Raw genomic sequence first — 17,528 nt, 5'->3', positions numbered from 1 at the left:
TTGAAGGACAGAATGTGCCTTTGAATTCCCTGCAGGCCCTACCTTCCTGGTTCAGTGCTTCCATCCGCATGGGTTCTCATCCAAGGACGGCCGTAAGCTTTTGGAAGAGTAGGTGGAAATGTTCTTGGTGAGCCGTTCGTGATAGGATTACGCCAAATGTGTAGAATGGGAAGGCGAACAGATGTTCAGCCCGGTAAGGTCAAACTTTCCAGTGGCCCTACTTTACAGCGGATTGGTTTATCCTGTAAGCTGTCTGTCGTGGCAAGTGTTCAGCCACAGGCTACGTGGCCATTCTGCCAGGGAAGCTGTCAGGAGGAGTCCTGCATGGGGTAGGAGGGGAATATTATACAATTAGATAAACTAGGGCTCCCTTCAACTTTGTAGTTCTAAATAACTACTATTTTGACCTAATAAAGTAGAGGCCAGAGAGACTGATGAGAATTGAGGGATTAACTAGGGTAATGATAAGAAATTAAACAATAATACTCATAATTTATAGCTGAGTAATCTTTATAGTTTAGGGTCCTATATTTCTGTGCTTTCTTTACAGCTCATGATGTTGAACACAGAATTTGAAATTATAAAATATATTTTTGTGGCCTTCACACTTGATCATTTGACTACTGAGAGTTCCATTTAGAAGACTGTCTAGCCTACAGTCTCTTTATCTGAAAACTATTGTTTTGAATTACTAGAAACAAAATGTTCATTGAAACTGCTGCATTCATTTCACATATTGATAAGTAGGAAATCTCTGCTCACCCCACAACAGTAGAGGATGTGAACTTCATCAGATTGAGACTTGCTGTTTTCTCCCTTTTTAAATCTAATCCAGTGGTGAGTACTGTATTTCCTTTTCTTTTCCTTTTTCATTTTTTTGTACTCACTCTGTTAATTTGATTGTAAATTGATTTGTCACTTTTTTACTTGGTAGTCTGTGCTAAGGCAGGCTAAGTATTTTTCTCGAGTCTTTGAGGTGGGAGTTCTCTTGAATTCTTGCTGTATGATGAATTATGTTTTTTCTATTTAAAAGTAATCCCTTTCTCTGTCATAATGTGAGTTCTGGTCACCAAACAAAGATTTTAGAAAATGCCTTCTATTCTGACTGAAAAATACATGTCATTCATGGCCTCTCCCATTTAAGTAGATTCGCTTCTTTTGTGTTCTCATAGCATTGTAGCATGTCTAAAAATGGAAGAACTTTAAGGTTAGTTGGTTCAGTCTGTTCATTTAGCAAACATTGTGGAGTTTCTACCATATGCCAAGCACCATACTAGGCACTAAGGAAACAAATGAATAAAACAATATAAAACCTACACCTCCTTGCCAAAAGTAAAATAAAGCAAAAAGAAAGGCATTCCCACAGTAAAATAACTTTTTCATTATAACAGTCTTAGGTTTTTCAGATGCAAGGTCATTATCACACAACAGGGCTATAATGGTCAGTATTTCTTGCTAGTGATATATTTGCTTTGGCAAATACATACACAAATGGTCGTGACTTCTCTTGTATACGAGTACCAAGATTATAAAACCTTACCAAGCTGTTTGTACAGTGCTGCCAATGTAAGCGCATGGTGGCAAGTTCACGAACCGAATTGTCAGACCTCATAAACGTGGTTTGTGCCTCTGTATTAGTTTCCTAGGGTTGCCGCAACCAATTAACACAAGTTTGATGGCTTAACAAATTTACTCTCTCACAGTTCTGGAAACCAAAAGTCCGAAATCAAGGTGCTGGCAGGGTCACTGTCCCTTTGAAGACTCTACAGGAGAATCTTCTTTGCCTCTTCTAGCTTCTGGAGGATCCTTGGCTTATAGATACATCATTTCAATCTCTACCTCCATCTTTATATCGTCTTCTCCTCTATGTGTCTATGTGTCTTCTCCTCTGCTTTTAAGGGCACCAGTCGGTAGATTTTGGACCCACTCTAACTCCAGGATGATTTCATCTTGAGATCGTTAACTGATTATATCTGCAAGAACCCTTTTTCAAATAAGGTTACATTCTAAAGTTCCGGCTGACATGAATTTTGGGGGACCTTGTTCAACCACTTCAGCCTATATGGTCTTTTTTGACTCCAAATCTACATTTACATAGATCAGTAGGCAGGAAGAAGTAAGCTATTTGTGTGCATGTGTGTACATCTCAAATGTTATTCCTTAGATTAGAAAACAATAAAAGTAGTGAATTAAGTACATTTGTTACCACCTGAAACTAATAAAAATAAAAAAGAAAAGAAGTACTTTTGTTACGTAAAGGTACTTAGGAAAATAACTTCATTTGCATTAATAATGACATTAGAAATAATACTTTTAAAAATATGCTTTGTTTTTTAGAGCAATTTTAGGTTCACAGCAGTATTGAGGGCAAGGCATAGAGATTTCCTGTCTGTTCCCTGTCCCCACACGTGCACAGCCTGCCCGATTAGCAACGTCCCCTACAGAGTGGGCATCTGTTACAGTGGGTGAGCCGACGTTAACGCATCGTTATTACCCAGAGTCCACAGTTCCATTAGGATTCACTCTTGGTGTACCTTCTATGGGTTTGGACAAATGTGTAATGACAGGTACTTATTGTAATATCATGCAAAGTGGCTTCACTGGCCTAAAAATCCTCTGTGCTCTACTGATGCATCCATCTCTCCCCTATACACTCTGGCCACTGATCTTTTTACTATCTCCATAGTTTTGCTTTTTCCCCCTTGTTCCTCATATAATCTCATATAGTTGGAAACAAACAGTATGTAGCCTTCTCAGAGTACCTTCTTTCACTTACTAATACACATTTAAGTTTCCGCTGTATCTTTTCATGGCTTGATAGTTTATTTCTTTTTAGTGCTAAATAGTATTTCATTGTGTGGATATTCCACAGCTTATCTGTTTGCCCATTGAAGGACATCTTGGTTGCTGCCACGTTTTGGCAATTATAAATAAAGCTGCCATAAACAGGTTTTTGTGTGGACATAGTTCTCATTTCCTTTGAGTAGATACCAAGGAGTGTGATTGCTGGACTGTATGGTTAAGAGTATGTTTAGTTTTGTAAGAAACGGCCAAACTGTCTTCCAAAATGGCTGTACCATTTGCATCCTCACCAGCAATGAATTAGAGTTTCTGTTGCTCCACGTCCTCGCCAGCATTTGGTGTTGTCATTGTTCTGGAATTTGGCCGTTTAAGAGGTGCGCAATGGTATGTCGTTTTAATTTGCATTTCCCTGATGACATATGATGTGGATCATCTTTTCTTATGCTTATTTGCCATGTGTATGTCTTTGGTGAGGTGTCTGTTGAGGTCTTTGGTCCATTTTCTAATCAGGTTGTTTGTTTTCTTACTGTGGAGTTTTAAGAGTTCTTTGTATATTTTGGGTAACAGTCATTTATCAGATATGTCCTTTCTTAATATTTTCAGTCTGTGGCTTGTGATCTTACTCTTTTGACAGTGTCTTTTGCAGAGCAGACATTTTTAATTTTAATGAAGTCCAGCTTATCAATTCATTTTTTCATGGATCATGCCTTTGGTATTATATCTAAAAAGTCGTCACCAAACCCAAGATCATCTAGATTTTCTCCTGTGTTATCATCTAGGAGTTTTATAGTTTTGTGCTTTTACATTTGGGTCTGTGATCCATTCTGAGTTAATTTTTATTAAATGTGTAAGGTCTGTGTCTTGATTCATATTTTTTTTTTTTTGCATGTGGATGTCCAGTTGTTTTAGTAGCATTGTTGAAAAGACTGTCTTTTCTCCATTGTATTGCCTTTGTTCCTTTGTCAAAGATCAGTTGATTCCATTTCTGGGCTCTCTACTTTTTCTCCATTGATTTTTGTATTTCTTTGCCAGTACCACAGTGGTCTTGATTACCATAACTTTATAGTGAGTTTTGAAGTTGGGTAATGTCAGTCTCTAACTTTGTTCTTGTCCTTCAATACCGTGTTGGTTATTCTGGGTCTTTTGCCTTTCCATGTAATCTTTAGTTTCTCAATAGCCACGAAATAACTTGCTGGAATTTTGATTAAGTTTGCATTGAATCTCTAGATCAAGTTGGGAACAGCTGATCTCTTGACAATTTTGAGTTTTCCTATCCATAAACATGGAATAACTATCCATATATTTAGTTTTTCTTTCATTTCATTCATCAGAATTTTATAGTTTTCCTCGTATAGATCTTGTACATGTTTTGTTAGATTTATACTAGGTATTTCATTTTGAGGGGTGCCAATTTAAATGGTACTGTGTTTTGAATTTCAAATTTTACTTGTTTATTGCTGGTATATAGAAAAGTAATTGACTTTTGTATGTTAATGTTGTCTTTTGCAACCAAAATTCCAGGAATTTTTTTGTCAGTTCTTTTGGATTTTCTTCATAGATTATTATGTCAAAGACCATTTTATTTCTTCCTTCCCAATCCGTATGTTTTATTTCCTTTACATGTCTTATTGCATTAGCTAGGATATCCAGTATGATCTTGAAAAAAAGTTGAAGGAGAAGACATCTTTGCCTTGTACCTGATCTTAGGGGGAATGCTTCAAGTTTCTCACCATTAAGTATGATGTGGGTTTTTTGGTAAATGTTCATTAACAAGTTGTGGAAGTTCTTCTCTAGTCTACTTTACTGAGAGTATCATGAATAGGTATTGGATTTTGCCAAATGCTTTTTCTACATGTATTGATATGATTATATGATTTTTCTTCTTTGGCCTGTTGATGTGATGGATTACATTAAATGATTTTCAAATGCTGAACTGGACTTTCATACCTGGGATAAAGCCTACTTGGTCATGATGTATAATTCTTTTTATTCATTGTTGGATTTGATTTGCTAGTATCTTTTTGAGAATTTTTAAATCTATGTTCATAAGAGATACTAGTTTGTAGTTTTCTTGTAATGTTTTTGTCTGATTTTGGTATTAGGGTAACATTGGTATCATAGAATGAGTTAGGAAGTATTTTCTCTACTTCTGTCTTCTGAATAAGGTTGAAGAGAATTAGTGTAATTTCTTCTTTAAATGTTTGGTCGAATTCAGTAGTGAACCCATCTGGGCTTGGTGCTTTCTGTTTTGAAAGGTTATTAATTATTGTTTCAATTTCTTTAATAAATGTAGGCCTATTAAGATAGTCCATTTCTCCCTGTGTGAGTTTTGGTAGATTGTGTCATTCAAGGAATTGATTCATTTCTTCTAAGTTATCAAATTTGTGGGCCCAGTGCAGTTCATAGTATTCCTTGGTATTCTTTACTGTCTATTGAATCTGTAGTGATGTCCCGCCTTTCATTTTTGATATTATTGATTGCTAATTGTGCCAATGCTTAATACGTCTTTCTTTTTCTCTATCTCATGGCATCTAAGAAAAGGGAGACAGAAGTGCTCGAGGGAGATAGATTCCTAAATTCAGATTTCATTTTAACAAACTTTGGTCATTTTCTGATTACTTTTTTGGTAGAAGTGCTTAGAAAGCTAAAATACTACACGATAGTGATGGAGGTCATGAGATAACGACTGTTGGTATATATGAAAGCTTAGATACTGTCACCGGGGGATTTTAGACCAAATGAGGGACAGACAAATCCATTTGTTCTACATAGTTAACTAAAACAGTATGTGGCATACGGGGCAGCATTAAAGATTCTTTTAATGACCATTTAATTAGGATAGGTATCTGAGCATGTATGATCTTTCAAGGACTACTTCTGATTGACATTTAGAATTGGTTGGTTAGAAGTAACCAAACAAATGGTTACACAAATTATAAAAGTAAGCAGTGGATCAATATATTAGGCACATACAATAATGGAATCATTTTTGGATTCAGTAATCACAATATTTTACTAGAATATATAGTATTCAGGAATAAGAAACTAGAAAACCTGAAAGTCATTCTAGAACTAAGTGAATGTGGAAAATAAGACACCAAAGATTTCACTGAAGAACAGTTTTTCATTGAAGGCTGTTAACTCACCAAAAAATAGTCAGGGTCATTTGTTAGTAGTGAAATAAAGGCATTCTTTGACGTGTGTAGGAGATATTTTCTTCACATTCTACTGTGTAGAAATGCATATGCCACCCGGAGAAGCTGGTAATAAGAGAGTTAAAGAATTTAAATTATATAATTTAGGAGATATCCCAGTCTACTTGGTATAAACCTTGAAAAAATTTTTAAAAGTGAAAACATTGGTATTTTAGTTCACTCTCTTATATGGTATGTTGGCTTTCTTCCCCATTTCTCTACGAGTACTTCCTTTTTCTCCCAAATAAACTGGTTGTATTCAACTGCTTGTCACAGGATCCACTTCTGGAGGGAGCTGCAATGAAGATAGGCTGTCATTTTTTCTATAAAATTTTCTATATTTTGACATGGCTGCTTGCATCCTCATGGTGTCATTTTATATGTTCTTTTGTATTCATTGTTTTCTGTATACTAGTTCTTAGGCTTGATTAGATTGAGATCAGGTTCAGTTTTGGGGGAATTAAGAATACTTCATAAGTAGTGCTTTCTATTTCCTATTGCATCTTATCAAGAAGCATTAATATCTGGTTGTCCCACTTTTCGAGATATTAAGATTGTTCAATAACTGTCAATGCATTTGTTCTGCATTAAGATTAACTCAAAGTTTTTTTGAAAGCCTAGTCAAAAAGGAAGTATGACATACATGTAATTCTCATTGTTCAGTGCCCAGCACTTTTCTTCTTTTAAGAATAGATAATGACTTTGCTAGAATTGTGGATGACTCTTAAATTGAAATGCTTGAGAGAATCTTCTCTCCATTTTAATCTGAAAGTGTGAAATTGTTAAATTTGATGATCTTGCCAGATGTACTACAAACATCTATATATGTTATTCACACCCCTATCTCCAGTGCCTAGCATGTAATAGATGACTCAGTGAAATATTTGTGGGACAAATGAGTGACCTAACAAACGAATGTATGTACTAACATGTATGTAGATTCTCTTAAACTTTCACTATGCATCCTGGGCCAGCATTACAGTGTAGCACAGAAAACAGTCGTAATTTTTTCCTGGCATCCACTTGCGTGTTATTTCTTCTGGATTGCTACTTATAAGATCCAGTGCAAGGTACTAATTGGGAAACCATGACGAAAGAAACAATGTCACAAACATGTATTCTTCACCTACCACCCTCAGATTCCAGAGTGTGTATAGAAAAAGAAGTAAACAATTCTCACTTGAATTTTTCTCTCAGTTCCCATGCTTTGTTAGTACCGCCATTGCTAGAAGTTTGGATTTCAGAGGAACAGTATGGGGTGAATTTAAGAGAAAAGTCTTGGTTCATTCCTGGTTCTGAAAATCTTTTTATAACAAGATCATTCTTCTCTGAAGGTCAGAGAAGTACAGTGTCTATTCCAGGTAGATTAGTTCATCCCATTTTTAGAATACAGTGAAGAACAAAACACAGATGGCTTTAGTTTTTAATGGAAATCCCTGCATGATCAAATAACTGATATGTAGGCTAAAGTATGAATTGCAACAATTTATTTTTATTTTCTATGGTTTTTATTAGCAGAATTTGAGTTTAGGGATTATATTATCTATAATTGAATTATTTTTTTTTTTTGCATAGAATTTGTTTTTCCAAACATGTCTGCGCTCACCATGTTTTGACATTATTTCAGGAACATTATTTAAGGAAGAATGTTGTTAATTGTAATGGTTCTTTATAAAAAGCAGATTGGTTCTGACTTGTTTTAAATGGATTGCACTGATATTATATATAGGAAGGTTGGTTGTATCACTGAGCAATGTAAGGGTTAAAGTAGCTTCCCAGTGTTATTCTGTACTTAGTCCTATTTTCCCCCTCTTTGAACTTCTAGTCCATTATCATGCTTCTGGGAACACAACAGTGAGATGTGCCTTGACTGATACGCAGCTGCAAGGCTCTTCCAGTGCCTGCAGCCTCGGCTTCTTTTCTCCCGGCACCTTTCATATCTCTCTCATCTCTGTGCAGCCATCTGCAAATCTCTACGCTTCTGTCGCTTGCCAGCTTGATGCACAACTGAGAGGGAGAGAAGTGGCCCAGGGAGGAGAAGCAGTCTGGGTCCCGTGTATTGGAACTTCAGGTTGGAGGCTGATTTGTCAATCTGGGTTCGAAATGGAAGGGAGCTGTTGCCTGGTACATTACTTACTTCTTATTGTAGGAGAGACATAGTTTGTAAAGGGCTTTGAGAATCTTCCAACAGAAAAAAGCAGGTAAATGAAAGATTTCACAAGAGTACACTAAGCTATTACTGAAGAATGCCCTGCAGGTGTAATGCCAATTGAGAACAGGAATGCCACAGGGAAGGAAACATTCTCTATTGATGCTTCTGTTTTATGCCAATAATTTTGATGTAGAAGTGTTTCAAACAGAAGGCAGTAGTATACTTTTAAAAATTAACATACATGTAAATTTCCAATAAGATCGAAGATTCCAAATATTTCTAAAATCACAGTAATTTGCATGTTAGTACAGAATTCTCACATATGAGTTTTACTTGTTCTTGTGTTCATATTTGAGGACCAAAAACATGGTACAAAGTTTAAAATGAGTTCACATGCTTGTTTGTAGAGTCAAACAAGCCTACGTTTTCCCTTTTTCTATCTTTATGGAGTAGGTGAGGCTTTTCAGAGAGAGAAGGCATTTTCTACCAGGAAAACCACACAGTCCTCCCTAGAAGAGGGAATCAGTGCTTGAAGGATGGGTTATGCAGTAGTGGTAAAGAGGATTCCAGGGAGAAGAAACCATGTACGCAGAGATGGAAGCAGAAAAGTTGTGGGACATGTTTTGGGGAAAAGCAACTGGCTGCTAGGTGGCTTCAAAAATGCTATGGAAATACACTTAGTGTACTGGCATCACTAGACAGGTAGGTGGTCATGGAAAGTATGGGGAAATTTCAGGAAAGGAAAGCTTTTTAGTTCCCAAAGATTTAGAAATATTTAAAAACCATCTAATGGCAGAAAATATTCTTTACTTGCTGAAGAAGTTTTAAAGCTAGCCTGTCACTTTATTTTTTTTAAATCAATTTGGATGCAATATTTACTATTTCACTGATGTACCTTTCATATAATATCATATCACTAGACAGATCTCATTGGAGATATGTTATAAACATTGGAATGTTTAATTTGGTACAATAAAATGCATGTGGAAGGAATTATCCAATGAATTATAGATGACTGGAGATGCCTCTTAGTTTTCTTGGCAAGAAAATAAGCTAATGAACTGAAAAGAATGACCAATTTGTAAAATAGTTCATGTTTATGTCTATACTTTTATATATTTTCTGAATATTCCATTATTAGAGGCTGTATTCTCTCTCCATGACTAGTAGTAAGATCTCTATTCAAAATTTCTGTGTAGGTTTTTGTTGTTTCTTTTTCAAAATTTAAAAATTTACTTCAAGTCTAAATTAAAAAATTAAATTAATGATTACCCTCTTCCTGGTTTAAGAGCTACTTTTATGAATACTTAAGCACTATAGCATTCGACACATAAAGATGTTTCCCCAGGAGAATCTTGTTTCTGCCCAGGGCTGACATGAAAAGAAGCAATTTGTCAGACTCGTGGAGCTTGCTAACAATTCAAATAAACAACCTGTCTTTCCCTTCATACTGCATATGAACAGAAATGGTAATGATAAAACGCCTCCTTTACACCCGAGGGGGAGGAGTGATTATTGGGTCAGAGACACTTTTCCTGCTTTAGGCCTTCTTAAACACAGCGTTAGCTGACTGGTCTTATCAGTTGCCTGCTTATTAGTACAATGTTTCTTAAGTAATTGTTATCCATTTAATATAGCCAAATTGATGGTTGCCTCATTTTTGTCATTACCTAGCACGTAAAAAGAAGTTAAGTTTAGAATATAGTTCTCTGTGAACATATTTTGACAGGTAATAACTATTCAAAAATGGGCTTCCTTGGATTATACGACTGAAAACCATGATTACATCTTCATTTTCCACGTTTCTCCCCTCTTATACCACTTCTAGTTTGAGAGCTCCTTGAGGTAGAGCACACCTTGCCTAATAGCCCTCAGTGCCTCGCAGCTACTCTGTAAGTGACTATTGAGTTATTTAATGACTTGACTTTGATAATGACCAACTGTGTTGCTTTATGATACTATTTTTGCATCATCGTCTTGAATTTTTCTTCAATACACAATCTACTCTAAAATCTTGATGACCAATAAATCTTGATGACAGCAGGCCCAAAATGGAGTCACTTATGTCAAGCTCCACTTCACCAAATTAAGAATTACAGTGTCAGCTCTTCTAGAAATGGAATCTTACTCCAATCAATCAGGAATTGCCTGATCAGCACTAGTTAGGTAATCTGCCTGATCGATTCCTGCCATGCCCTTAAAGGAAAGTAAGTTTTCAATAACCAACTCACTTGTTTGCCTAGTATAACTTTCTTGTTCCCACTCTCTTCTCCCTATAAATGTCATTTTGTACAGCTCCTTGAAGCTCCTTTCTGTCTGCTAGACTGGATGCTGCCTGATTTGAATCGATATTTGCTCAAAATCAGTTCTTAAAAATTGTAATATGCCTCAGTTTATCTTTTAAATGTTAAACAGTTATCTGGGGCTAGTCATACACTGATGAGGGGAGGATCTGTTAATTGAGATGTGAATAGTAAGTAATGACTAATGAGGGAAGTGTGATCTTTACAATTAATTTTTGAGGTATTGAGAATAATGAAATTAGTTATGTAAGTCAAATATTCAGGGATTTTAAATTCTCTATCTTTTCGGAGAGTATAATTTATTGTTAGAATTCTGTTAGCTACGTAACTGGAAAATAAGATGTTATTTTTAGGCTTTTTCTAAGAAACAAATAAATTTATAGAAATATTTAAAATAACTAGTTGGGCTTATTTACATGCTACCATCAACGTATCTCTTTATACCATTTAGAAATTGAATTGTTGGTGAATTATAAAATTTTTGAGTTGTAACTGTTACTACTACTGAAGTGACCATGAAATGGGTAGACAAGGGAGGAGTCTAATATTAATTTTGATCAGGGCCTGACATTAGTTGTCAATCAATACCAATGGTTCAGTGAATAAATTTCCATATGCACACTCTGGCTTGAACAAAAACTGTAGGCATCAAAAAACACATAGTGTATCAAAGATGGAACCTAAAGATAAAATACACTAAATATTACTTTTAAAAATAAATTAACAGTCGCTAGTTTAGTTTTAAAATTTTATGTTTTCTTTGTTTTGCAAGTAGCAAGCTGAGATTTTCTTTGATGAACTTTGGGTAGACAAGTTAAAGTGAGAGCAAAACATTCTTATTCTCTTTTTAATAGCCTCTCACTTAACACATTGTTACCACCAGTAAGTGAAGATGAGGCGAGAAGGGCTTTTAGGGTCACAATTTGAAAGACTTTCTTGAATTCTCTTCATTATTTTTATCTGTTTTAGAAACAAGGTGGGATAGAACCAGCAAACTTAGCTTTGCTTTTATATTCCTTCAAAACTGATAATCATCTGGCAAATTTTTTCTTATGGTGCAGTAGAGATGAAGTTGAAGTGAGTGAAATTCTCAATTTACTTGTTTAGAAACAATCTCTTTTATGTATTTGGAAGTATAGGAAGTCTTATTTGACCAGTTTTCAGGCTTGAGAAGTTGTACTTCTCCAATTTCATTGATCTAGTGAAGGGTTTGAATCCATAATAAAGATTAAAACCAATTGATGGATGATTTTGTGACTAACAAATGGAATCAATTTTATTAATACATTTTCTTTTTAGACTTTCGTTATTTGCCTTTTGTGGAAATATTTATTAATTTCACTGTTTTGAAATTTCCAGGTAACTTGGGTTTTTACTCCTGTAACAACAGAAATAACAAGTCTTGATACAGAGAATATAGATGACATTTTAAGTAAGTACTATGATATTTTTAAAGTACACTTTCTTCTCTATAAAGAGTTAGTTTATATACGGAAACAAAATCTCAATCATCTAGAACAATTGAGGAGCTGGCATTCTGATTAATTCCATGGTTTAACAGCACTGAATCAACAGCACTTTTGGTTTTAATTTTTAGGATAATTTCTTAAAATATATAAGTCTACTTTCCTGTGTTACAAGTAAAAACTTTTAGTCTTGTTTTATTTCTTTGCCTTGCCGGAAATACCATTCTTAACAATTCATAAAGTATTTTGCTAAAGCCGTCTTAGAGGCCAACATTTGTCACTATGCAGTACTAAATGTTAATGACTTTAGGACACAGCTAGAATTGTTTTCTTTTTTAACTTTTAGCTAAATCACTTATTCTGATCTCTTTTATTGTCATTGGTCCAATTAAGTTCAATATAGTTTTACTGAGTGCTTTGTTCGCAGTGTCCTTGTAGATACAATTAACTTTGGGGAACACATTTCTTGTTCTTAAAAGTAGTAGAGGAAAGGTGAAGACATGGTTGATAGAAGATCACAACTTGGGAAAATTTAAGAAAATGTACAGTGTGCATAAATTATTTTTTTAAGCACTCCATTTCAACCTACTGATTTGAGCATTGAAAAAACAAAAATAATAGAAGTAAGAGGAGTTTATTCATTGAGCATCATATATTGTTTTGTGTTTTTGGAACTCGTTTTAAATGCTAAAAGGCTATTCTCACATTATGGGGATATCTTTAAGACAATGGTTCTACAAACTATAGTATATACCAGAACCACCAGGAGGATTTATTAATATCTGTACTGTAGGCCTAGCCCCAGTGTCTGATAGGAACTGCTAGACTCACCCAAGAATTTGCATTTCTGTAAGTGCCTACGTGATGCTGGTGCTTCTTGGTCTAGGGACCACTGTCTGTGAACTTAGAGTGAAAAAGCAAGTGGATAAAAAGTGCTTTGAAGGTAAAAAAAGAAGAGAATTGATGCTCACATATTCTCATTCCTTTAATTTTTCCAAATTCTAGAATATCTTTGTGTTTTATTTTTGTGAGTACCTGAGGAGTTTCTGTTCGTCTGTATTAGGTTTAGGGGAAAGGAACATAACTTTCTCATGTCTTCATCCTATGCAAATGATACTAAGTTATTTTTGCAACAGAAAATAACTGTTAAGTGGATAGGAACCAAAAAAGGTAACATTTTTACCCAACACTATTATAGATTACTTATTTTAACTAAGTGGGGCATCTCAGTTTCACAATGGAGGTCTCTTCTGTGAAATAGGATTTTACTTGCAGAGCTAATTTTGTTATTCATAAATATAGAAGGTCATAAATAGATTATTAAAATCCAGATCATCTTACTTCACTTTATCAGAGTAGGCTATTTAGTAGCTCACTTGCCTTATCTGGGTCTGATTCCTCTTTTGTTTTACATTCATTTCAGGAAGGTATAAAGATGGAGGATATAGAGTAAAGGAGTAGGGACTCCCACAAATTATAAGGCATCCATGTATGGGTTTTTGAGCAAGAGGTAACTTAATTGTTATTGTTTATTTTTAATGGGTCTTTACAATGGAAAAAGACCATGATGAGACCATATCTTGAATTATGTCAAAATTATGTAGACACAAATAACTTAGGTTGTTTGGTTTTGTTTTTCAATTGCAGATAATGCTGATGTTGCTTTAGTAAATTTTTATGCTGACTGGTAAGTAATAATCTTATTTTTGTGGTTTAACTTGGTAAGAGTGAATTTTTCTTTGCTTCCTAGGAAGGTGGAGAAGCCTTTTTCTTTTGTGAGACAGTATTCCATCCACAGAATCAATTTAGGTTCATTCACAATTTGAGCATAACTTGAGCATTTGTGTTTTAAGCAAGAAATATACCTGATTGCATTATCCCACATCTTAAAGTAAAAGCAGGTAACAACACAAAGACTCAAATCTCTCTCTCTCTCTCTCTCTCTCTCTCTCTCTCTCTCTCTCTCTCTCTCTCTCTCTCTCTCTCTCACACACACACACACACACACACACACGCACACACACACACACACACGTACATATTTCAATTCTGTATTTTTCCTGACTGTGGAGGTAGGGCAGTGTTTGGCAAGTTTAGAAGGAAAAAGAATGTTGAAATTTTTATAATATATGGTGATGGAAGGAGAACTGACTCTGGGTGGTAAACACACAATGTGATATATAAATGATGTATTATAGAATTGTACACTTGAAACCTATGTAATTTTACTAACCATTGTAACCCCAATAGTAATAATAAAAAAGGAATTTTTAAATATGTACCATATACTACTACTTCTAGGAAGCCTTTATTCATTCTCCTGTCTGTATCACATTCTGTCTTCTGTGTTCATATAGTACCCTATGTACTACTTTCTTTTCCTCACCACATTGTTCTGTCTTTTATCTTTGTTTGTGTCCTAGCAAGCAAACTCTGAAGGCAGAGATGTCTTACTTAGTACTCCCAGCATCTAGAGCAAGGGCATAATATGTGATAGATGTTAAATAATGTGGCATGGGGACAGGAAGAAGGAGTTTCAACTTGAGAGAAGCTTGAAACACTCACATAATCTTTATTCCTAGACAACCTGTATCTTCTTTGACCCTTTTAGGTTTACCAGCTACTAGTTACCACTACCCTATTTCAGGCCATAGTCCTGCAATTTAACTAGATTCCAGCAACAATGTCCTAATTTATTTTCTGTGCCTCTAGTCTTATGTGTCTCCATTCTATTCTCTACAAAGTAATCCAGAGTGGTCTTTCCTAAAATGCAAATTGGGTCAGTTTACACCGCCTCTTAAAATTGGTGGTGGAAGGAGAACTGACTCTGGGTGGTGAACATACAATGTGATATATAGATGATGTATTACTGAATTGTACACTTGAAACCTGTGTGGTGTTAACTAACCGTTGTCACCCCAATAAATTTAATTAAAAAGAAATCTTTAAATGGTTTCCTGTTACCTTTAGGTAAGTCTCTTACCTGATACCTGGCCCCTTCCTGCCTTTACAGCCAAATCTCTTGCCTCTCTCTATTTCCACATTTCTGTTCTAGTTTTACTAAATGTCTTTCAGTTTCTGTAGTAGTCTAGAGTTTTCATCTTGTACTTTTAGTTGTGGTATTTTCTCTGTCTGAATGGATCACTCTTCTCTCACCGACTTACCTAGTTAAGTTTGAATCATCTTTCAAGTCTTAGATTAGGTGTCTTTCTCCAGGTCACCTTCCTAGATCAATACCTCTTCTCCTCCTCTCCATCAGGTTAGGAACCCTTTTTACATCTTCCCGTAACACCCCGTTCTTCACCCAACCATAACACTTGTGTGCTATCGTTTAGTTGTTGGCACCCTACACTACTTTGTTAGCTTTGTGAAAAGTTATCACAGCTATCTTTTTTCAACATTAATTCCCAAGCACTTTGCATAATACTTGGCAGATAAGTATACAGTTAATATTTCCTGAATGAATGATGTATAGATATTCGAAGAACTTCAGTAAAATGTTGAAGGTTTATGGAGAAAATACCATTTGTAAAATGTATAACAAAGGTAGCATGTTCCAAGGTAAATTAGGATTATCCAGATGTAAAAATAGCCACAAAATTTCATAGATTATCTAATCCAACTATTTAAGAACAAAACTGAGATCCAGAGGAATAAAGTGTTTCCCCAAGGTTTCCTGACCAGATTGTGGCAGAGTTAAAATTAGACATAGTTCTTTTGATCAAGGGATTTTGTATGTTGTAAGAAAGAGAAGTAGAATGTGCCACTGACCTTGTTGCAAAAACTGAATTGGAAATGTGGACTAATTGCAGTTGTTTGGGAAAACATATTGCGCCCAAAATACCCTGAGTCGTTCATGAATTAGTACTCTTTTATTCAACTGAAAGAATTTAGGTAATTGGCCATAGAACATAGACGTACAGTGTGTGTGGCCTCAAAGACTAGATTCTAAGTTCGCTCTGGAAGATACGGATGTGACACAGTTTAAGGAAGAGTTCTGTAAACAGAACTACCTGAAAATACTGATATGTCTCGGAAGATATTAATAATAAACCATAGTAGGTACTTCATAATGATGTTATGTGCCAAGCTCTTACATACATTGTTTTTAATGCTCAGAACTACCCTGCAGGTAGGTATTATAATTTCCATTTTAGGTTGAGGAAGTTCAGGCTCAGAAAGGTCATACGGCTAGTAAGTGGTGGAACTGGGATTTAAACTCAGGTATGTCTAACTCCAAAGCTTGTTATTTTTATTCACTAGGTCATATTAGTTAGTTCCCCAAATTGTCCCCTGTGAAAGACTTTTACCCAAAGGGTTGATTCAAGCACCAGATTGGAGATTGGATGCAGATGACCATGAAGGTCCTTTTAATAGATCTATTGCTTGTTAATTTTATAAATGTTACTTTTATGTTACTTTTATGTTACTTTTATAAATGCAAGTTTCCATATGTATAGGGTACATGTGTATGAGGGTACAGTAATATTGCAATTGAACTTTATTTCATCTTCCCCTTCCACCTTTTGGTATTAAAACCAATCCTATTTTAAATAATAACCAGTGCTTATTAAATGCTGACTTGGACAGCAAACTGGACAATCCAGAAAGAAGGAACCCTCAATGTATATCTGTACCTTGCCCGTAAGCCAGGAGCCTGTCCACTGATCTTTACTAGGCCATATTCTAATTCTTCAAGAAACCATTAGTCAGTCCCTACCCTTGCCTCCCCTGTCCTCCAGCACCCTATTTCCAGCAAACTGTAAGAACCCACAATCCTGCGGTTCTAGCCTGTCTAGTTTCTCCAGTCTATCAGTTTATTCATTTAACAGACATCTATTGAAATGCTTATTAGAATATGTAGTCCAGTAAGACACGGTCCCTGATGTCCACAGACCCCACCCACCTATCCCAGATGGGAGAGATTTAAGAATGCTAAAAGAGGAAAGAGCCACTTGAAAGCAAGAGATTGAAGATACAGATTGTGTCTCGTTGGTATATTCTAGGACATCTCCTTAGGAAGTCAGGTGAGTGGGCTAGAAGAGATACATACACATAGAAACAGGGAGGAAGTATAAAGTTTGCATCCTCTCACAGACTTGATGATATTTCTGTTGAATTACAGTTAATATGTGTGGCCTAATCACATACAGTTTAAAGAGTTCACAGGCTTCATTTACGTAAATTTCTTGGCAGAAAAGGGCTCTGGAAGCAATGGTAGCAGTTATAGTTTGTTTTTTTTTTTTTTGTTATCAGAATCTCAATACCTTTTTCATATGAGAATGGCCCTTCTAACCCAGCTGGTTGTGCGCTGATTCTGATTCTTCTTTTCTTTCTTATCAGGTCCCTTTAATGACCCACAGCATATATTTGTGAAGTGGTTGGCCTGATTAAGGGACAGTCAGAATTAGAAATGTCAAGTTTCTGGAATATTGTGGGTTTTGTGCCCCTTTTTAAAAATAAAAATGAAACAAAAGTGACAAAGGAAACATGGACAGGAAGTCTTCTTAGAAATTTAAGATTTTTGCTCTTGGACTGAGTATATTTGTTTATAGATACAAAAGCCCACTTTAACCAGGGGTAAATTTTGAGGGGAAGCAGTTCATTATAT

General features: G+C 35.4%; 1 protein-coding gene across 1 annotated transcript in view; it reads left to right on the top strand.

Moving 5' to 3' along the window:
* The window catches only part of ERP44 (endoplasmic reticulum protein 44), a 60,144-nt gene that overhangs the window by 11,597 nt on the left and 31,019 nt on the right, over nucleotides 1-17,528 (top strand). Inside the window, exons 2-3 of the mRNA XM_033123533.1 lie at nucleotides 11,811-11,883; nucleotides 13,565-13,604. Coding sequence (XP_032979424.1) covers nucleotides 11,811-11,883; nucleotides 13,565-13,604 — 113 coding nt within the window. The remainder of the gene's footprint in view (nucleotides 1-11,810; nucleotides 11,884-13,564; nucleotides 13,605-17,528) is intronic.

This window comes from Rhinolophus ferrumequinum, chromosome 12 (genome assembly GCF_004115265.2).
Source record: "Rhinolophus ferrumequinum isolate MPI-CBG mRhiFer1 chromosome 12, mRhiFer1_v1.p, whole genome shotgun sequence".
NCBI lineage: Eukaryota > Metazoa > Chordata > Mammalia > Chiroptera > Rhinolophidae > Rhinolophus > Rhinolophus ferrumequinum.
This window is presented reverse-complemented; position numbering and strand designations above follow the sequence as displayed.